This window comes from Geotrypetes seraphini, chromosome 4 (assembly GCF_902459505.1).
Source record: "Geotrypetes seraphini chromosome 4, aGeoSer1.1, whole genome shotgun sequence".
Classification (NCBI taxonomy): Eukaryota; Metazoa; Chordata; class Amphibia; order Gymnophiona; family Dermophiidae; genus Geotrypetes; species Geotrypetes seraphini.
In genome coordinates this window covers 58749694-58772343 of record NC_047087.1, presented here as the reverse complement: position 1 = coordinate 58772343, position 22650 = coordinate 58749694, and the positions used below count along the sequence as shown (strand labels likewise).

General features: G+C 40.5%; 1 protein-coding gene across 1 annotated transcript in view; it reads right to left on the bottom strand.

Moving 5' to 3' along the window:
* Positions 1 to 317: 317 nt before the first annotated feature.
* Positions 318 to 22650, bottom strand: part of RBL2 (RB transcriptional corepressor like 2) — a 177348-nt gene continuing 155015 nt past the window's right edge. The window contains exons 19-23 of the mRNA XM_033942896.1: positions 19050 to 19121; positions 16980 to 17085; positions 13594 to 13799; positions 4806 to 4970; positions 318 to 3370 (exon numbers count right to left, since the gene is read on the bottom strand). Coding sequence (XP_033798787.1) covers positions 3200 to 3370; positions 4806 to 4970; positions 13594 to 13799; positions 16980 to 17085; positions 19050 to 19121 — 720 coding nt within the window. The 3' untranslated portion in view covers positions 318 to 3199. The remainder of the gene's footprint in view (positions 3371 to 4805; positions 4971 to 13593; positions 13800 to 16979; positions 17086 to 19049; positions 19122 to 22650) is intronic.

The window sequence follows — 22650 nt, the reverse complement described above, 5'->3', positions numbered from 1 at the left end:
CGTGCCGGGATCCATCTCTATGGAGAGGATGTGGTATATAAACTTAAGGTTATATAGTTCTATCAATCCTTTAGAAAACTTGCAAATTGTGATAAGAAAACTGCACACTTTATAGCAAATGCTATAGCAGCGAACATACAAGGAAAAGAATAGATTGCTTCCCTAATTCAGTTTATAAATGGTGTTTATTGAAAAATTGGCAATTTGCAATATATCTTCATAGAAAGATTACATTATAGCAACAAATAAGCATCTTATAACATTTTTAATTATAAATATTTTTTTTACCTTTGCAGAAATAGAATACTTTTTACTTGTCTTAAAATTCAGTATTTCATTGTTATGCACTTATTACAATTATGAAAGTTACTCAGTAACTTGCTTTTCTGACAATGTAAATGTACAACAGAATTTCAACCTTCTGCGGTTTTTGCCATCATTTTCCATCTGATTTGATTGACATTATCTGCTAAAGTTATATCGCTTTCGCTCTAGCAGTTTTAAATCATGAAAACATTGATCTGTTATAGATTTGTAAAATGCCCCCCAAAGCTACATCTAATTGTATAATTTTATATTCAAAATGGACATACTTTTTGAGGAGCTATAAAATATCCAGAATTTTTTTCATTTATGCACTTTGAAATTGCAGGACCTATACTGTGTACATCATAAAATGACATCCTCATGCATTTTATTTGCTTATGAAAGACTCATTTAACTCATAGAAACTATGAAACACTAAAATGAAGTAAAAAAGGAGGAAACCCCCCCAGTAATATCAACAGAGATGACAAATTTGTACAGAGCTATAAAACACAAGCTGGGCATTAGCTCGTTGGTGCTCTCCCCACTGTGTAGTTCTGGTAAAGAGTTCTCAGGTGCAAGATAGATTAGTGACATGATACATGAGGTACTGTTAAATACTGCATTACAGTACATTGATAATGCTACTCTTGGAGAGGACGTAAAGATGTTCTTTTTAAATAAGCAGAGGAAAGTATATTTCACCCAACAAAGGAAGACATATTAAAATGGAAAATGATGATCAATTGGAGCAGATAAATTACACACGAGACCTTTCTAGAACAATGAGAATGACTGACTGGTAAAAAGATGTTTAGGAAATCTGATAGAACGACTTTAGCTTGATCTGCATTAGCTACAGGGATGTCTCAGAAGGCAAATTTAAGGTAACCAAGCAGCAATGATTCTACTTTTTACTAGACACCTCATCCAATGTTTCAGAAACAAAGTTGCTAACAGCTCTCTTGTAAATTAGAAGCCAAGGGAGAAGCAGCAACTTATTATTTAAAGCCATCTTGCCCTGCTGGCTGTTGTAGTTATATTCATCCAGTAGGATGCCTACTGCCAGATGAACTTTCACAGAAGCAGGATGATCAATGTGTCAACGAAAAAGCAGCACATACATCCTTATTCCACTAGAGGTATTTTAGTCTTGCCTCATCCCCAACTTTCAACCCAAGCAATACATACACAAAATCATTTTTTCTTATAAAAGCTGTACTCTGCTGCTTCTGGACCACTCTAAAGGATTATGATGCAAAATGATTGTGTATCTTTAAGGTACTGTCACAGCATGTCTTCTTAGAAAATAAACAAAACTTGCACATAATACACAGCAGTAAATGAAGAAATCATCATTTCTGTTCTGCACTAGAATGCAGGAAAGGAGGCCCCAGGCTTGAAAACTCTCTTAGGTTTTCTTAGAAAACATGCACTTTTTGCTTTAAAAGATGCCAAGCAGTATCAAACTATAAAAGGAACAATATCATGTGTCATCTATTCTATCATACCAAAGTACTGCATTTGTAAAAAATATTTAAAAGTTTTATCCTGAATATTGAAAAATAAAAAAAACTATTAAAATGCCATATTTCCCCCGTTATCTTTAAAACCTTTCATTGCTAAAGCTATGTATGCTAAATAGTCATTAACCTCTATCTGCTATTTCAGCATACTGAAATATTTAAAAAATCTTGTACTGCTCTAAAGGAGGGTATGAGAAGCTCATCTGGAAGAGCAGTAATGCCCTCAAATATCCAATGCATAGGGACTGTAATATATGCCCTCAGCTGGCAGAATATGGAAACAGGATTATAGAGCTTTACCTGATTTACTTAGATGCACCTTAGCTTTTCATTAAAAACAGAGAACATGAGTTCAGATGTCAAAGCTTTAGTTATACTATAATGGAGCTCACCCCTCCATTTCATACTGTATTTATCTAACTCATTTTTCTCGCCTACAAAAGACAATGGTGCTGTTGCCTGATTTTGCCAAAAGAGGGCTTCAATACAATTTATGTAAGTTTGTTACACCTTCAAACTTACAGGAACCAAAACCATTGCTATACTGTAATGTTGCCCGTCGTAGTTTGTTGCAGTAACATGTCCAACTAAATATCAAAACTTAACAGTTTCATGTACCGAAGAACGTGGCTCACTGTTCCTGTGATAAGGAAGTCAGACTGAGCATACCCTTGCATTCTAAAATACGCTAAAAACCAACAGAATTGCAGTATATTAAGAATATCAAATACTTTTAGAAACATCAACATTTACTTATGGTAATATCATATATATTATGGTGTTACTTAAAAGCTGCATATCTGTAAACAGCAAAAAAAATTGACTGCATTTGATCTGAAGGCTTTGTATGGATATAACTTGCTAATATTCTCCAACAGGAGAGTGGTGGTTTTCTTAAAACAAAGTTTTACAATTTATTTCTAATGTATAAAAGCACGTTAATTTTCTGGGAACACCTATGGTAAAAAAAAGGGAGCGACCAATTACTTAAGCCATGTCGTATTACAAAAATATGTAGGACGCTATTTGCAGGTGATAATTGGAAAAATAGATGAGTTTTCAGCAATACTAATGGCAAATAGGATTTACAGACTGTTTGATGGACTAAAATGTAGCTCTAAAATTGACACAGTATTAAAAAACAAATCATAGGACATAAGCTTTTCATGATACAGATGGTATATGTAGCACCAACAATAGAGATGCTTCAATAAATTCAAGCAGAAATCCCAGTATAATAATTGACACATCAGGGGAATTGATCCAAATCAGGTGCCATGGCCCTAAAAGTACATGGGGAAGGGGAGAGAAAGCCAGGCACTCCAATGCATTGTTATTAGTCCATGATGTCTGGCTTTGTATGTAGTTCAGTGGGAACCCCTGTCATTAGCTACATCCTGTAATCTTCGTACTAATGCTGTGTAATTTTCCTGACGGATTCTCTTGGCAGGAGATTCACTTCCGTCTTCCAGCAAAATGCCTCTTTTCTTTGTTGGGGTTTCCCCAGTTCTGATCATGCTGTTAATCTCTCTTAGCCTCTGTGGTAAGAGTAAAGATTCAAAATTCAGCTTCTCAAATTCAAGTACTTTTCTGGCTAGCGACCTAAGATGTCAAATTCATTTGGTGCACAAAGCTGGATGAATATCTCAAGCATCAGTGAACCAAAATTACTACAGATCCTTCGTTTCTTTATTAAACTCCTGCTACTTTCCTTGATGGTAATAGGAGAGAACATACTCTAGCAGTTTATAGTAAAACCTGTACTTTTGATATAACCAAAGAGTAGCAGGTATCCAAATATGAAATTGAAATTAGAGAATGACACGGGGACAAATTTTCCCATTCCCCATGGGATCTCTCTATCCCCATCCCGTCCCCGCAAGCTCTGTCCTCATCTGCACAAGCCTCGAACACATAATTTTAATCATAAGTGTTCAAGGCTTGTGTGGTTAAGGCCAAACTTGCAGGAATGGGACAGGGACAGAACTCACAGGGATGGGGCAGGGATATTGAGATCTGGGACAAATTTGTCCCCATGTCATTCTCTAATTGAAATAACCATATAACTTTAGGCAAATAAGATATCTTTAAATGTTATGCAGATTTTCACCAACAGAAAATATACAAGTGCTGGCAATGAAAAGCCACATTTAAGTTTAAACAGATTTCATAACTTCAAAATTATTTTTGCTATTTGTTGCCACTTGGATACATATTTTCAATAGCTAAATTTTGTTGCAAAATGTATAACATTTTTTGTCCGTTATTCCTCCCCTCCCCCATGAGACGGTTCTGCAACTTAGGCCTAGTTATATAAAACCTCTCTTTTTTTATTTAAAAAGCACTTGTGCACATGAAGACCAAACCAACCACCTAAGTGCTTTTGAATATAATTTAGATTAGACTGTGTTGTTGATCCAGTGAAACGTGGCAATCTATACTACCATTACTGCAGATTACCATGCATGTTAATTGCCACCAGTTCTTTTTCAATGTGGCGATTCACTAAGAAACTTGCATCATAATAGTAAGATGCTATCACACTTCAGTTAATCAATAATCAGTCTATCAACCTGGACATGTAACACATGACATAAGATTATGAACAATTTAGTTTTGTTTAACTTGTATTTTGATCCCAGCAAAAAAACCAACAACATTTTATTTAAGTTATTTTATACATTTAGAACTAGACTTAACATTGCTATGAGTAAGGAGAAAAATGGGCGGTTCTGGCTCAGAGGCAAGGGCAAAAGTTTGCAATCAGGAGCCACAAACATGGATACTGAGCTATAATCATGAAAGAGAAAAACGCACACAAAATGCCCTTGGTAAAGGTTTGAAAACATGCTTTGTTATACCATTCTGTAATTATGGAATCATTTTCTTGCAGAAATAAAACAGTACTCTAATACCAAACTTGTCTTATTGCCAGGGTCTACAACTGGGTGTTTATTCGTTGTGTGATCTGACCTTGGATGGACTGCTGTTGAAATAGTAGAGGATCTTTTCGCAAGGAGAGAGAGTAACATCATTCTTGTGTGGAGATATGTAGATGGAGTAATTCTGGGACAGCTGTACTCTGCCAGGAGAACTAGTTCTTAAGAAGGGGTAAGGTGATAGTGGAGGAACATCCGTCTGTAGAAAAATGTAAGCAAATATATTTCCAGTATTACTTGAATCAAATTGCATTCCAAACTGCAGAGACTATAAGCAAAAATATAAAAACTAAATCAAAAATTAAAATATTTTTCCTGCATAAAGTGCTCAGACCTTACCCATCTGCTAAAAAGGTTTGAGCAAAGGTAGCACCAGCACCATCACTGCACTTTATAGTCCCATACTGCCAAATACATACACACACACACAAAAAAAGAGATAAATTTTTACTTAACTTGTGTAATAAGCGCTGAAAGCTGTCACAATAAGAAGTTTGGCAGTCCCTGCCCAGGTTGTTGCTAGCTTGTGACGAACCTTTGTGAAGTGATTACTAATAATTAACAGAACTGCTTCCCCAAAACATCAAACCCTCGACCCGGGATTACCAGTATTACTTGGACAGAGAAACTGAACAATTTAAATCTTACAAACACTCCCCTTTGCTCAGAGCAATCAAAGTTCAATGTTTGGAGCGACTGCTTTAGGGACCAGAAACTTTCCCCATTTATGGTAAATGAAGTAAAGAGGATTTTTAATATATACAGGACAAACAAGAATGCTCAATGGTAAATTTCTATTACTGCTCTCCCCTGTAGGACCTCAATTTTATCTTCTTGCCCTCATTATACACAGGTGATTAAAATACCTCTAGGACACGTGTGTCAAACACAAGGCCCATGGGCTGAATCCGGCCCGTGGTGACTGTGCTGCAGCACAGGGCCAGCTTTAGGGGGGAGCAAACAGTGCAGCTGCCCGGGAGGCCCCTCGTGGGTCAGGCTGTCCACCCCCTTATCTCCGTGCCAGTCTTTCTCAACCTCTACTTGCTGTGCTTTCCTTTTGCCACAGTTCATCTAGGAGAAACAGAAGTTGTGTCATTGGGGATTGACCGCAGAAGGGGGCCGCAAAGAAAGGGGCTGCATGCGGCGATTGAGAATTGCTGCCGAGGTTGGCAGTCCCCTGCAACAAAAATGGATGTGTCTGCAAGACTGAAGACGAGGATGTCGTTGGACCGGTGCAGATAGAAAGGGGAGGAAGCCCCCTGGACCAGTTTCTTAAGTAGAATGGGGGAGGCTGGGGTGGGAGAGAGGATAAAGGGAAGAACTTATGACGCTGGAAACAGAGAAATATAGTGGATGGAAGGGATAGAGAGATATGATAGACTGCGAGGAGAGGAGAAAGATAGCAGACCGTGGGAAGGGGGGGAGGGAAAGAGGAGAGAGAGATGCCAGACTCCCATAGTCCCTTTCACTTCACCTTTTAACCATGCCGGCTTTTGTTTTCTCTTCTTTCTACCTTTATTAATATGTGGAATACATCTGGTCTGAGCTTCCACGATGCTATTTTTATAAAATATTCACACCTGGTTTACAGTCCTAACCTTTGCCACCAAACCTTTAAGCTTCTTTTTAACCATTTTCCTCATTTTATCGCAGAACCAATTTTCCAAAATTATCGGGGTTGCTAAATCCAATGGACATTGCTTCTCCTTGGACAAGGGAGTTTGTTCAATATTGGGGGGGTACTTGGACCTGGGTTGGCCACTGTTTGAATCAGGATACTGGGCTTGATGGACCTTCAGTCTGTCCTAGTATGACAATTCTTATGTTCTTACTCAGGCACCCACAGAGCCGGCTCCTATGCTTGAAGTTTTACTTTGAATGTAAAGATATTTCTTTCTATGAGCAGAAGATTCAGCTTTCCCCAGATATTGCAAGTTCAACTAAAATGAGGTAAGAGCCTGTGTGTTATTAAAACCTCTTTTTATCTTAGGTTCCCTTATAAATACTTAACTATTTATTCTGGGAATTATGTCTTCTTTGAACCTTTACATTTTGAGGAATATCTTGTATGTTAAGGGGTGGGTATAAGAACAAAAGAATACCCTTACTGGGTCAGACCATTGGTCCATCAAGCCCAGTAACCGGTTCTCACAGTGGCCTAACCGGTTCTCACAGTGGCCAATCCAGGTCACTAGTATGTGGTCAAAACCTAAGGAGTAGCAACATTCCATGCTACTGATCCAGGAAAAGCAGTGGCTTCCCCCATGTCTTTCTCAATAACAAGCTATGGACTTTTCCTCCAGGAAATTGTCCGAACCCTTCTTAAAACCAGCTACGTCATCTGCTCTTACCACAACCTCTAGCAATGCGTTCCAGAGCTTAACTATTCTCCGAGTGAAATTTTTTTTCCTCCTATTGGTTTTAGAAGTATTTCCCTGTAACTTCATCCAGTGTCCCCTCTTTGTAATTTTTGATGGAGGAAAAAAAAAAAAAAAAAAAATCGATCCACTTGTACCTGTTCTACTCCACTCAGGATTTTGTAGACTTCAATCATATCTCCCCTCAGCCGTCTCTTTTCCAAGCTGAAGAGCCCTAACCATTTTAGTCTTTCCTCATACAAGAGGAGTTCCATCCCCTTTATCATCTTGGTTGCTCTTCTTTGAAACTTTTCTAGTGCTCCTATATCTTTGAGACAAGGAGACCAGAATTGAAAGCAATACTCCAGGTGAAGTCGCACCATGGAGCGATACAGAGACATTATAACATTCTTAGTCTTGTTGACCATCCCTAGCATCTTGTTTGTTTTTTTGACCACCGCCGCACATTGGGCGGAAGGTTTCATAATATTGTGTACAATGACACCTAGATCCTTTTCTTAGGTGCTAACCCCCAAGGTGGACTCTAGCATCTGGTAACTGTGATTTGGGTTATTCTTCCCATGTGCATCACTTTGCATTTGTCCACATTAAATTTCATCTGCTACTTAGACGCCCAATCTTCCAATTTCCTAACATCTGCCTGCATGTGTTTTAACAACTTTGAACAGTTTAGTGTCATCTGCAAATTTAATCACCTCACTCTTCATTCCAATTTCCATATCATTTATAAATAAGTTAAATAGCACTGATCCCAGTACAGATCCCTGTGGCATTCCACTGAGAAAAACGCCCTTTTAACCTTACCCTTTGTTTTCTATCCAGTAACCAATTCCTAATCCACAGTTTAACTTTGCCACTTATCCCATGACTCTAATTTTCACAGGAGCCTCTCATGAGGAACTTTGTCAAAAACATTTTGAAAATCTAGATACACTAATAATAATAACAGTTTATATACTGCAGGACCATGAAGTTTTGCGGTTTACAATGGTTAAAAGATGTTACAAATTAATTAGAATTAACAAGGTTAGAAGCTAGTTATTAACATTGCTAGAGATCAGTTATTGTGGAGTAGGATTGTACAGGTTAGTTGCCTAAATACTTCAGGAACAGGTATGTTTTTAGGTGTTTCCTAAATTCCCCATAAGTAGTATGCGTGAGCAATTGTTCCAGATCTTTGCCCCATAATGCCGCTTGATGTGAGAGAAGATGTTGATGGTGTTTTTTAAATTTACATCTGTTAACCAGAGGGGAAACAAAATTCGAGTGTGAGCTTCTCTTATGTCTGTTGTTTGAGAAAGAGAAGAGGTCAGTTATATGTTTAGGGGCTAAACAGAATAGTGCCTTAAAGCAAAAGCATCCGAACTTAAACACTACATCAGTGTTCTTCAACCTTTTGACATCTATGGACCGGCAGAAATAAAATAATTATTTTGCAGACTGGCAGTTGAAGAACACTGGGCTAAGTCATGCCCATCACTCAATCTCCGCCCCAGACTCCACCCCCATAATAGTACTAATTATAACACCATTTTTTCGATTCATTTTACAAAAATACACACAAAATATAATCGTATTAACAACACATAATGGTTAAATTAAAATACACAAAGCACATTGTATGCTTTTCAACATTCATTCCTACCAGAAAATAGATAACCCCGTGCAAATGCAGAACCAAAAACTAAAAGTACTAATATTTACAAACTACCCCTAAGATGCAAGACTCTGGCAAGCAGTACAACCCTAGAGGAAAAGAAAAGAAACAAATGTGTTTCTTCCTGAACAGACAGCTGATGTAAATCAATCACTAAATAAAAAAAATTAAAAGCATTCCCCCCTACCGTTGTTCTCTCTCTCCCTCCATGCTTTGCCTTGCCTTGTGGCCTGCTCCCCGGTGTTTTCTTCGGGCCGGTCCATGGTGCGATCAACATGGTATCTTCGGGCCGGCTCCCTGAGCGCTGCAATGCACAAAGCTGTGGGCAGTGGCTCCTCGCGCGCATTCCGCACCTCATCTGGAAGCCTTCCCTCTGACATGCTTCCGGTTCAGGTGCAGGACGCACGTAGGAGACTTTTCCCACGGCTTTGTGCACTCAGGGAGCCAGCCTGAAGATACCGTGTTGATCGCACTGTGGACTGGCGGCTGAAGAACACTGTCTTGGGCCCGATGGAAGTGCTGGCCCTGTGGACCGGCAGAAAATTTCTGTGGACCGGCAGTTGAAAAACACTGCACTACATCAACCAACTCACCTTTATTCACATGTTTATTTACACCTTCAAAGAAGGTTTTAGATTTCAGATTCTACTTGCCCATTTGTCCTAGAATGTGGTAGATATTTTGGGATATAAAATGATGATTTAGATGCTATCTGTAGCAAGATATATCTTGGTAGCATTTAACATGGTTAACTTAAGTAGTGCCTCTGCTGGGTCAGACCAGAGGTCCATCGTGTCCAGCAGTCCGCTCACACGGTGGCCCATCAGGTCCAGGACCTGTATAGTAGTCCTCTATCTATACCCTTCTATTCCTTTTTCCTTCAGGAAATCATCCAGTCCCTTCTTGAACCCCAATACCGTACTGTGTCCTATCACACCCTCTGGAAGCGCATTCCAGGTGTCCACCACCCTTTGGGTGAAGAACTTCCTAACATTGGTTCTGAATCTGTCCCCTCTTAATTTTTCGGAATGCTCTCTTGTTCTTGTAGTTTTCGAAAGTTTGAAGAATCTGTCCCTCTCCACTTTCTCTATGCCCTTCATGATCTTGAAAGTCTCTTATCATGTCCCCTCTAAGCCTCCGCTTTTCCAGAGAAAAGAGCCCCAGTTTCACTAATCTTTCAGCATATGAAAGGTTTTCCATACCTCTTATCAATTGCGTCGCTCTTTTCTGAAACCTCTTGAGTAACACCATATCCTTCTTAAGATATGGCGACCAATATTGGACGCAGTACTCCAGATGTGGGCGCACCATCACCCGATACAATGGCAGGATAACTTATTTCGTTCTGGTTATAATACCTTTCTTGATAATACCTAGCATTCTAATCGCCTTCTTAGATGCCACTGCGCACTGTGTCAACGATTTCATTGTCTTGTCCACTATTACCCCCAAGTTCTTCTCTAGGGTACTTTCACCCATTACCAGTCCTCCCATCATATAGCTGTACTTTGGGTTTCTGTTTCCTACGTGCAAGACTTTACATTTATCTACATTAAACTTCATCTGCCATCTCGTCACCCACTCTTCTAGTTTATTCAGGTCCCTTTGTAAGTCTTCACAATCCTCTTTTGTCGCGACTCCACTAAATAGTTTGGTGTCGTCTGCAAATTTTATTACGTCACACTTCAACCCTGCTTCTAGATCGTTTATAAATACATAAACAGCAGCGGTCCGCGTACCGACCCCTGCGGAACACCATTCGTGACTCTCCTCCAGTCAGAGTAATGGCCCTTCACTCCTACCCTTTGCTTCCTACCCACCAACCAATTTTTGATCCATCTATGTACGTCTCCTTCCACCCCATGGTTCTTTAGTTTCTGTAGTAGGCGTTCATGGGGTACCTTGTCAAAGGCTTTTTGGAAATCTAGGTATACGATGTCTATGGGGTCCTCTTTGTCCATTTTGTTAATTCCTTCGAAAAAGTGCAATAAGTTCTTCATTGTTCTCTCTACTCAAGTTCTTTTCCCTTCTATAGTATGTTCTATCTCTGTTTAGAGACTTGTTTAGATTACTTATATATTTTATCAATGATACACATCCATTTTATTAAAAGCAACTATAGTATACATAAGATATTGTCACTATAAGTAACTTTCTGTTTCATCACAATTAAAATCAGTTTCAGTCTGAATTAACGAAAAACTTGTTCAAAAAGATCAACTTTTTTCCGTCACTGATCTTTTTGGAACTATCAGTAATCATTATCTTTGGGTTTTCAGTGTTATCATTGTCACTCACACTTTTTGATGAATCCATTGTGTTATAGCATGACAGCCAACCAGCTTTTACAAACTCATTGAAACTGTGGTGGTCTTTGGAGTTTTCACAAGAATTTATATCCCAGTTACATGACCTTGTTTTCTTTTAGGGGCTATGGGCCCTTTAAGGTTCCTGGTGGGTAAAGGGCTTCAGTCCAGCTGCAACATTTCACCAAGAAAATCCCATTCTCTGCCACTGATTCTCCAGACGCTGTTTTTCCCTTAGGCCATCATACCTGGATGGCTTTTCTGTACAAGACTGTTACTTGATTTATAACTTGAAATTGGTAAAAATAAAAATTACAAAAAAGTGCTGGATATAGAGTAGAGTAGTAGTCATCTGTTATGCTCTTCCCTGATCTATTAGGAAAGATCTAATATCACCCTCTATTAGTTCAAAGGGCAATAAATAAATTCAATAAACTAATACCATCAACTACTGTACAGTCACTAAAGCTGTTCCCATACTGTGGTTTGCTTTGAAAACCTAGTTGGTAGGGATCCAGATAAAGCACAGTTACTTACCGTAACAAGTGTTATCCAGGGACAGCAGGCAGATATTCTCACATGTTGGTTACGTCATCCATGGAGCCCCGATGCGGACAGCCTCGCAAGCAGACTTGCTTGTAAAACTTAGAAAGTTCACGACTGCCACACCGCGCATGCGCCTTCCTGCCCAACGTAGTGCGTGCCTCCTCAGTTCAGATAGCTAGCTAAGAAGCCAACCAGGGGAGGTGGGTGGGTCGTGAGAATATCTGCCTGCTGTCCCTGGATAACACCCGTTACGGTAAGTAACTGTGCTTTATCCCAGGACAAGCAGGCAGCATATTCTCACATGTGGGTGACCTCCAAGCTAACCAGAATGGGATGGTGGAAGTGTTGGCAATCTAGGAGAATAAATTTTGTAAAAAAAGAATCCAGACAATAATGAGAGGTGAAAGTATGACCCGAGGACCAAGTGACAGCTTTGCAGATTTCCTCAATAGGAGTAGATCTAAGGAAAGTTACTGATGCCGCCATGGCTCTGACTTTATGGGCTGTGATTCGACTCTGTAGATGCAGTCCAGCCTGAGTATAGCAGAAAGAGATGCAAGCAGCTATATAGTTAGAGACAGTGCACTTGGAAATTGGATGTCCCAACTTGTTTGGATCAAAGGAGACAAATAGTTGAGGAGCAGATCTGTGTGGCTTAGTCCTTTGCAAATAGAAAGCCAAAGCACACTTACAGTCCAGAGTATGAAGAGCTGTTTCTCCAGGATGAGAATGAGGCTTTGGAAAAAAACACTGGTCCCGGGGATTTATCGCTCTCAAGCCTTTCAATCTACCTGCATACCTCTTCTAGACTGACCGTTAACCCTGTCAGTTTCCCATTTTCCCTTCCAGCGTATAGCCCGATGGGTTCCGATGTGCTGTGTATATATATATCTTCTTCGGTAAATACAGACACAAAAAATGTATTCGGTCTATCGGCGATTGCTTTGTCCTCCTTTAGCGCTCCCTTTATTCCTTGATCATCCAATGGTCCCACCGCTTCCTTCGCGGGTCGTTTTCCTTTAATATATCGAAAGAACGGCTTGAAGTTTTTCGCCGCCTCCTTGGCTCTTTTGGCCCCTTTTACTGCCTTGTGACACCTGTGTTAATGTCATTTGTGCTAATTCCAGTTTTTGTCCGTTTTTGATCTTTTCCATTCCTTAAACAAGGTTTTTTTTTCTCTCTGATCGCTTCCTTAACCTCTACAGTGAGCCACGCCGGTTTACATATTGGCCAATGGTAGATATGGATATTATTCTGGTGAGAACTCCATGAACCCAAGTATTGCATTTTCTACCTCATTTTAGCAAGGCAACTACTTTGACAAGTTTATTATACTAGTATTATTAAAATGTATATTGTGTAATTTGACTGGCTTGATTAAATAAAAAAAACACACACAATAAAAAACAGTTAAATTTAAATGAACACAGATCCAAGCCTTGAGAAATACATGCAGTACTGAGAGCAGAATGACCTGCATGAGTGACATAGGCCTAAAGTTTTTCTAGGTTTAGTAGTGGAACCTATTTTCCAAAGACTGAAAGGAGATGGCAGTAAGACCATTGATGCTATTATAATAGGAGAGGAGGCAAATATCCACCAAGGAACACAGATAGTTCACCAACCTCTGCCTGGGCCTGCCACCTGTCTCTGTTCTTGACACCGATTCTATGACAGGGTACATTTCTGGATGATATACTTGTGATTGAAAACAGACTACCTTTCATTAACACAATTTTGGGAGGGCATGAGGAACAGCATACACCCCTCAAATGCTGCAAGGACTAATGCTAAATTGGTCCCCTCCCTCATCATGCCAACATGACTTCCTTATTCTATGCCCACTGAAGTTAAGCAGACAAACTAACCCTATGCATAAACATCCTACTCCTTATGTTTTGCTCAGGATTTTAGATTATCTAAACAAAAACTTACTGAATTGGTCTGAGAGTATTTCATTGCAAATGTTTTAATTTTCTGAGTGTAAATGTGGTTGTAGAAGTAGATAAGGTCTCCTCTTTCCTCCTCCTCTATGTCGCTGTTTGCACCTGTAAGACGTGTTGGGGTCGGAGGTGCACTGCTAGGCTGTGGTACGGGCAAGGTGCTACTGGATCTTATAACTGGGCTGGAGTCTCTGCTGGCTGAAAAGATATTTGATATATCATTAGGAAAGCAACAAAACACAGACATCCTAAAGTGGTAAGACTTATGAAAGTAAGATGCCCAATTTCAGTTTAGAAGTAGAGCAGCCATATAATTTTTATTTATTTATTTATTCATTCAATTTTTTAGCCCATCCTCCCAAAAGAGCCCAGAACAATGAAGTTCACAATGAAGTTAGCAATAAGATAGTTGGAGTAAGGACTTCTACTAAGGATTAGATATACATAAGTTAGTGATAAAATAGCTGGGGAAGGGATTACAATTAATGATAATTGGGACCCTCATAATCCTGAGAGCTAAGTTTATTTTTTGGTTTAAATCCATTTTGTATGTTATAAAAGGCACATGCACTATATTTATGAAAAGTTTTTGAGAATTTCACTAATATTTTCTCATACACAATGACTGGATGGTGGATCTAGCTATAGGGACTTTGGTCCTTGGCAAGATTATACATTTGAGTGTATGTATAACATCTTTATTGGTATTGAGTATTCACAGTGAAAATTTCTCTTAGAGATCATTATATTTGTGTTTAAAACTATTTTAATGACATAGGCACATACTTCTTACAGTAGTAGGACAGTTTCTATACATAGTATGAGAAGGGACTATTACAGCAATCATACAGCAACTTAGAATAATAAATACTGTCTTACTTCTATAATATCTATATCTTCATTTTAAATGATTTACAAAGTTAGAGCAAAACACAAGGATTGGCTATAGTAGGCAGGTGCATTGTCTAAAGCACAGGTGTCAAACTCAAGGCCCGCTTGCTCGGTTTATGTGGCCCGCAGTCCAATGGCCCCAGTGTTATCTTGTGGCCGGCTCCCTCCTCCTCACAGTCACAGTTTGCATATTGCGATGTCAGAGAGAAGGCTTCCGGTTCAGGCGCAGGATGCACGAGGAGCCGCTGCATGCAGCTTCATGCACACTGCGGCTGTGAGGAGGAGGGATCCAGCCACATGATAACACTGGGGCGTTGGACTGTGGGCCGCATAAAACGGCCAGGTTGGAACCGACCAGAAGGTAAGACACCCGCCGGAGGGAGGCACAACATGGAGGGAGGGAGACAAAGGTAGGGGGAATGATTTCATTTTCAATTTAGTGTTTGAATCGTGTAATTTTTGAGAATTTTAGTCTGCTATCTTTTGCACTGCTCAGGAAGAAATGCATTTATTTTTTCTCTGGGGGTTGTACTGCATGCAGAGTCTTGATCTTAGGGCTTCTTTTTCATATATTAGTACTTTTAGTTTTTGGTCCCATATATGCAGAGGGGTTATCTGTGTTCTGGTAGGAATGAATGTTGAGAAGCATACAGTGTGCTTTGTGTAGTTTAATTTTTTGGTTAACCATTATGTGTTAATAAGATTATATTGTGTGTGTATATATATTAAAAATGAATGGAAAAAATGGTGTTATAATTTGTACTATTATGGGGCGGGGTCTGGCCCGGAGATTGGGCGGGGTCTGGCCCACGACTTAGCCTGTGTTTTGGATTTCGGCCTCTTAATGTGATTGAGTTTGATACCCCTGGTCTAAAAGCAAGCAGGTTAGAATAATAGACTGAAACCAAGAGATGTATTTTCAAAACTTTTTTCCCCCCCATATATACATTTCCAAAAAAATAGGGGAGGCCTGTTGATTTTTTGTTTTGTTCAGGGACCATCATCAGGAGGGGGCCAGCATGACTTTTTTTTTTTGAGGACAGATATTGTTGCACAACATCTGTGCCTATTAAAAAAACAAGAAAAAGAGAGTCTTCCTGTCTCAAACAGCTGGGGCTTTCCCTGCTGGCTGTGCACATGTTAGTCACTTTTCCAGCTGGGATTATGGTGGATCACCATGAAACTCATTTGCAAGCAAAATTGTTTCAACATTGATCGCTGTTTTTTTAAATCAGACAATTTGCTGGCACTACAGAAACCTGATGGATTCTAGTGATAATATCAGAGAATCTGGCCCTCTTGTCTTTTGTTCCTTGGTCATTGTACCATGCAGCAAGGGGAAAAGGATCCCTGGCTAGCCCAAACATTATACAAAGAGACTCTTCATTCTAGATTAGTGGCAGTATTTTTCAGAAACTTTTGGAGCAGAGCAGGAAGCCTCTAGCAACACAGCACCTTGAGACACTCTAGAGTACTCAGAACCAGTTGTGTTTATCCTTACAAAGCTTCACAGATTTCACAAATTTGGCTGGGTTCACTTCACAAAACATCAGATACTCACTTGTGTATTTTACATCACAGAATCAGTTGTGCTTCACATGCATAAACAGCTAACCTCACAGAATAAACTGTGTCTTAGCCTCCTAGATTATGCTTCCCAATGACAGCTCTGTTTTAGATTCTCAGGAGTACCAGGGATCCAGATTTGCAGTATCTATTGTGCACCTCCTTCATGGTATGAATGACATCTTCACCTATTTGTTTCACGGTATTAGCTAATAGGTTCACAGCTTCACAGAGTCCAACTAAACCTACCATTCACAAAATACCTCCACTACAAACAAATTTTCTACTCTGTCCTAACCTATTTGGGTGTAAAAAAATCTGGAATGACCTACCAGAAGCTATCGGGAAAGAAACAAACTACACTAGATTCAGAAAAAACCTGAAGACTCACCTTTTTGACAACTAACTATCTCAGTGTCTGTATAGCATCCCTTACGTCTAAGTCCCTCCTCTTATCTCTCCATGTCCTCCTTCCCCTCCTTATTTTCCCCCTCCTCTTTGATCTGTCCTTGAGCCTGTATAGGTATGAGTGACTCACAAATGGAAGATTAGATTAGATATTCTTTAGTCTCATTGCATCAGCTCTATATCAGCTCATAGTATCAGTTGGGATTCAATTTGACGTTTCATAAGAACATAAGAGATGCCATACTGGGACACACCGCAGGTGCATCAAGCCCAGTGCCCTGCTTCCAACAGTGGCCAACCCAGGTCCCAAGTACCTAGCTAGATCTTAAGTAGTAAAACTGATTTTACACTGCTTATCCTAGGAATAAGCAGTGGATTTTCCCAAGCCATCTTAATAATGGCCTATGGACTTCTCTTTTAGGAAATTATCCAAACCCTTTTTAAACCCCGCTAAGCTTACTGATTAGTAAATAAAATGTTATTTTGTGAAAATGTAGAAATGATTTTGCTTACTTCGGTCTTTGTTGGTCTCTGTTGGAGAATCTTGCTGAATGCTGCTGTCACTGCTGCCTGAATTTCTTCTTTTCCTTCGACCTTTTATCAAAACACTTCTGTACACCTTCAAATTATGGGAAAAAAAAGCACTAATGGGTGAGCAGACTTGTTACAAAACTGGGCTAAGAAATTAATGGATTTGAATACAGTATTTCTAATTTATTTCTATCACTTTTTAGATGGCACCCTGGGTAAAACACTTCACAGTGAAATGAAGAACAAAAAAACATACAAATAGATTCAAGCATTATAACAGAGATCTCACAAGTCTACTATCCAGTATGCTGTTATACTGCACTAGGGTTCTCAATCCAGTCCTCAAGACACACTCAGCCAGTCAAGTTTTCAGAATATCCACAATGAATACACGTGAGAAATTTGCATGCAGTACTCCGTTATGTTCATCTCTCTTATGCATATTCATTGTGGGTATCCTGAGAACCTGACTGGTTGGGTTGTGAACCACTGTTATACTATAAAATGTTATTTGGACTATTAGGTGTTTAAACATGGGTTTTCGTTGACACATATATTAGTAATCCAATAATTTTGGGGATATGAAGTTCACTAGAGAAGGAATCGTATTCTATTGTACAGTTTTCTTTTGCTCCTGTTTTAAAAGGCCTAGGTTTATTGCTTTGGATCTCTGATGACTTATGAGTTCTTTATCAGTGATTTGTGAGCTGACTATTATATGCTGCAGACAAGTTTTCTGGTGATTTCCTATTACTATGGAATCATTTCCACTATAAGGCTTCTCAAATAGAAAGATTAGGGGCAAGATTCTCAAAACTTAAGGTTGCCTTTAATGTAGTCCTAAACCAGTTCCAGCTGGTTTAGCGTGCATGTGTTTTAGCAGCAGATTATCAAAACGGCTTACCATGGTCTTTTCCGAGTTCTCTAGCAGTCTCCAATACTGCCATGTAACTCTAGTACAGTGAGGTCATTAATATTAAAATGAGCACTCCAAGCGATTCTCTATCATTGCCAAGCGATTCCCTAACTTCGTTGTGTCACATTTGCGACCTAAATTTGCTGACAGGTCTGAGCCATTTTAGCCTTACTTTCTGATCAGTGCCTGAGCACTGACTAGCTTAGGGACTGACAGAAAAGTAAGGTTTGGCAGCTCAGAAAGCCTTCCCAACACACAAATTAAAATAAAAGAATACAGATCCCCCAAAATCGAAGATCAGCAGGAGAGTTTGCACAACCTCCGGACACCCACCCCTGGCAGTAGTAGAGATGCCCACTCTCTCCTGCTGTGCTTGCACAATCCCGTGACACGTCCTACCCTCCCCCCCCTACAGGAGCAATGCCCACTCACTCCTGCCACGCTCGCTCTACCCCCTCTCTCGCTGTCGTCCAGCCCCCCATCAATTCTCCCTATGCCCCCAACGACCTCCCCACCCCTCCCTACCTTATTCAGGGAGTCCAGCCAGAGAGATTGACTGCATCTGGTAGGCCCACCTCTTACAAAATGGCAGGCCTTCCTCTTCCCGGTGCATCCTGGAATGCTCCAACTGGCCTTAAGCAACCTGGGCCAATGGTCCATCTAGCCCAGTATCCTGTCTTCACGGAGGCCAATCCAAGTCACAAGTACCTGGCAAAAACCCAAATACTAACAGCATTCCATGCCACTGATCCAGGGCAAGATGTGGCTTCCCCCATGTCTATCTTAACGGCAGGCTATGGACTTTTCCTCCAGGAACTTGTCCAAACCTTTTTTTAAACCAGCTACATTAACCACTCTTACCCAGGTTTAAACACAAATAGGACTTTGTATGTTTTTAAAAAGGATCTAAGCATCTATCTATGGAGTTAGGTGTCTACATTCATAGATTTAAAATTTGCCTCAGGCAGGATATTAAATATCGCTCCACAGTTTCACAATGTAGCAATGTCAGAAAGAGATCAGAAAAAGTATTGGTTATTTATATCTTGTTTAAGGAGCAAGAAGCTTTGAAAAGAAAAGTTATATAAGATGTATCAATATGCTCAGAGTGAAGATTTACTATAAAAGACACTTACATAACTCTGTGCTTGAGGTTGAGTTCTGTAGCAGCGCATGATGTTCTGAAAAGACTGATCTTCCTGCGTAACCTAAGAGATAATGGAAATCTCCAAATGAATGCATACATTCTTTATGAAAATATGAGCACTGAAATACTTTGTAAACAAAACATCTAGGAAATTATGTACAGTGGTACCTCGGATTACGAGCATAATCCGTTCCAGGAGCATGCTCGTAATCCAAAATGCTCGTTTATCAAAGCGAGTTTCCCCATAGAAAATAATGGAAACTCGCTTTGATGCGTTCCCACCCCCCCACCGATAACCGGCATCAATCCCCCCTCCCCCCGCTCACAAAGGCCTCCTCGCTCCAACCAGCACCCCCCCCCCCGCACGAACCGCCCCCCCCCCCGCCCGAACAACTTAAACTTAACCCCCCCCCGTCTGGCACCGGCACACAGGCACAGATCGTGCCGGTGCCTAGAAGATCTTCCGGCTTCTGCCTGCCTTGAGCATGCATCTGCGCATGCTCAAGGACTTCTAATTCTCCCTCTCGCCGAGAATCTCGTCAAGAGGGAGAATTAGAAGTCCTTGAGCATGCGCAGATGCATGCTCAAGGCAGGCAGAAGCTGGAAGATCTTCTAGGCACCGGCACGATCTGTGCCTGCGTGCCGGTGCCAGACAGGGAGGTGGTGGTGTAAGTTTAAGTTGTTCGGGCGGGGAGGGCCGGTTCGCGCAGGGGGGGTGCTCGCAAATCGAGTCAACACTCGGTTTGCGAGTCAAAAGTTTGCTGAGTGTTTTGCACGTCTTGCAAAACACTCGCAAACCTGGTTACTCGCAAACCGAGGTTTGACTGTATTTGGTTTGCTTATATTTGCATATACTAGAGTATTTGGACTGGGCCCAACTGTCAGGAGAAATACATGACCCTCTGAATGTGGAACCTTTTGTAAAATAATGTATGGGCACACAGAAGTAAGAGTTTATATTACAGCATGACTAGCAGAACAGCCATTTTATTTAAAAAAAAAAAGTCCAAAGAGAGTGGCATCACTCAGTTTTGTACAGATAGGTGAAGATTTTGCAAACATGTGTAAATGTCTGCATATAAATGTCTAATTAGCATTTTTTAAAAATTCTACATATAGGTAATTAAGAACATATTTTTAAAATATGTAATTAATTACATATTTTAAAAATTATAGGTAATTAAGGAACCAAATTATTTATTTTTAAAATTTTCAATAACCAGTGTCCACTAGTCCAACCGAGCAATTAGTTGACGCTTATGTCTGCCTAGCAGCAGATGTAAATGCAAACACAAGTTTGTTTGTTGTTTTTTTTAAATAAGAATAGGCATACTGGGTCAGACCATGATCTATCTAGCCCGTTTCCTGTTCCCAACAGTGGGCAATCCAGGTCAGTCACAAGCAGTGTTCCCGCTAAGCTGCGCTGGCGCACAAAATATTAGGTCGCAGCGCACAAGTTTCTCGTCACAGCGCAGGACCGGCAAGATTGACTCATTTGAACTTCTGCAAGATCAGCATCGGAAGCGTGCGCTGGGCCGGAGAGATCTTGGGGAGCCTCCGACAGTGGCTTTCTCCCCTCTCTGCAGCTCTCCTTTACTTCCCAGCGCAGCAATTCACGAAGGCAGCCTCGGGGCTTTTGCTGAGTCGCGGCTGCCTCTGATGATGCAACTTCCTCTTTCCTCAGAGGCGGCGCGACACAACAAAGGACCCGAGGCTGCCTTCGTGAATCGCTGCGCTGGGAAGTAAGAAGAGCTGCTGGGAGGGGAGAAAACCACTATCAGTCTGGGAAGCTGCTGGGCAGGGGAAAAAAGGGACAGCTGCTACTGGAAAGGGAGAAGGAGAGATGCTTCTGGGAGGGGAGGAGGGAAAGGAATCTGGGAACCTGCTGGGCCAGGAAAAAAAAGGACAGCTGCTACTGGAGAGGGAGAAGAAGGAGAGATGCTTCTGGGAGGGGAGGAGGGAAAGGAATCTGGGAAGCTGCTGGGCTAGGAAAAAAAGGGACAGCTGCTACTGGAGAGGGAGAAGGAGACGGAGAGATGCTTCTGGGAGGGGAGGAGGGAAAGGAATCTGGGAAGCTGCTGGGCCAGGAAAAAAAAGGACAGCTGCTACTGGAGAGGGAGACGGAGAGATGCTGCTGGGAGGGGAGGAAGGGAAGAGAGTTACTGCTGGACAGGAGGCTGGGAGAAAGAAAGAAAGGGGGCAGGCAGGGAAACAGAAGGAAAGAAGAGAAACAGAAAAAAAGAAAGAAAGGTCAGGGAGAGAGGAAGAAAAAGTTGGGGGAGGGAATGAGGTGTGGAGGAGAGAAAGCATACAGGCTGATAGAAGGGAAGAAAGATTGGATGCACAGTCAGAAGAAGAAAGTGCAACCAGAAATCACCAGACAAGGTAGGAAAAATGATTTTATTTTAAATTTAGCAAAGTGGAGGCAGTATTACCACAGTTTTCAAAGGAATTTGCCCAAATAACTTAATAGTTAACTGGGTAAATTCCCAGAGATGAAAACTTCCCTTCACTTACTATGCACAGTTCTGAATTTATATCTGCTGTCTATATTTTACAATATGGTCCCCTTTTACTAAACCGCAATAGTGGTTTTTAGCGCAGGGAGCCTATGAGCGTCAAGAGCAGTGCTGGGCATTCAGCGCAGCTCCCTGCGCTAAAAACTGCTATTGTGGTTTAATAAAAAGGATGGAGGGTATATTTGTCTATTTTTGTATGCTATAAAAACCAAATACAGAGAGAGACTGAGAGCTGTTGACGAAGAGCTACGTGTGTGTCTTTCTTCCATTCCAGCCAGAATATCAGCTTTGTGTTCAGCCAAACAGGCCCAGGTTTCGCACTGAATAAAGTATTTTATAATTTTTATAATTTTTATTTCATAATAAAGTAATTATAAAATACTTTCTTTGTGTTTATTTGATTCCTATTCAAGAGAATTACTTTATATATAGTCAATATAGGCAGAGAGTTAAATTTTTTAACATTTTCTAATGGTGGTGTGCCTCGTGATTTTTTTCATGAAACAAGTGTGCCTTTGCCCAAAAAAGGTTGAAAAACACTGGTCTAGAAATTGAAAGCATCAAACGTATTGTCTTCTGGACTGTTTTTAATTTACAGTTTACACATATGGATGTAACAGACATAACTACATTTGTTGTAAAACATTTATTAAGATATCATTTCATCCCTACAATTTCTGTGTTCTTAAAAATATTATTTAACGTTATTTAATTTAGCGTGTAGGCCTAAAATTCCTTTGAATACCTCGTCCTCATGTATCAGCAACTTTGACAACATATTTATTTGGCTCATAACTTGCTGGCGCCCGATATTTTTAGCTCACAGTGAAAAAAGTTTGCTCACAACACCCGCCCGCTTAGAGGGAACACTGGTCACAAGCATCTGGAAGAAAACCAATTAGTAGCAACACTCCATGCTACTGATTCAGGGCAAGCACTGGTTTCCCCCACTTTTGCCTCAATAGTAGACTATGGACTTTTCTTCCAAGAATTTGTCCAAACTTCTCTCATACCCAGCTGTTCCAACTGCTGTTACTACATCCTCTTGCAACAAGTTCCAGAACTTAACTA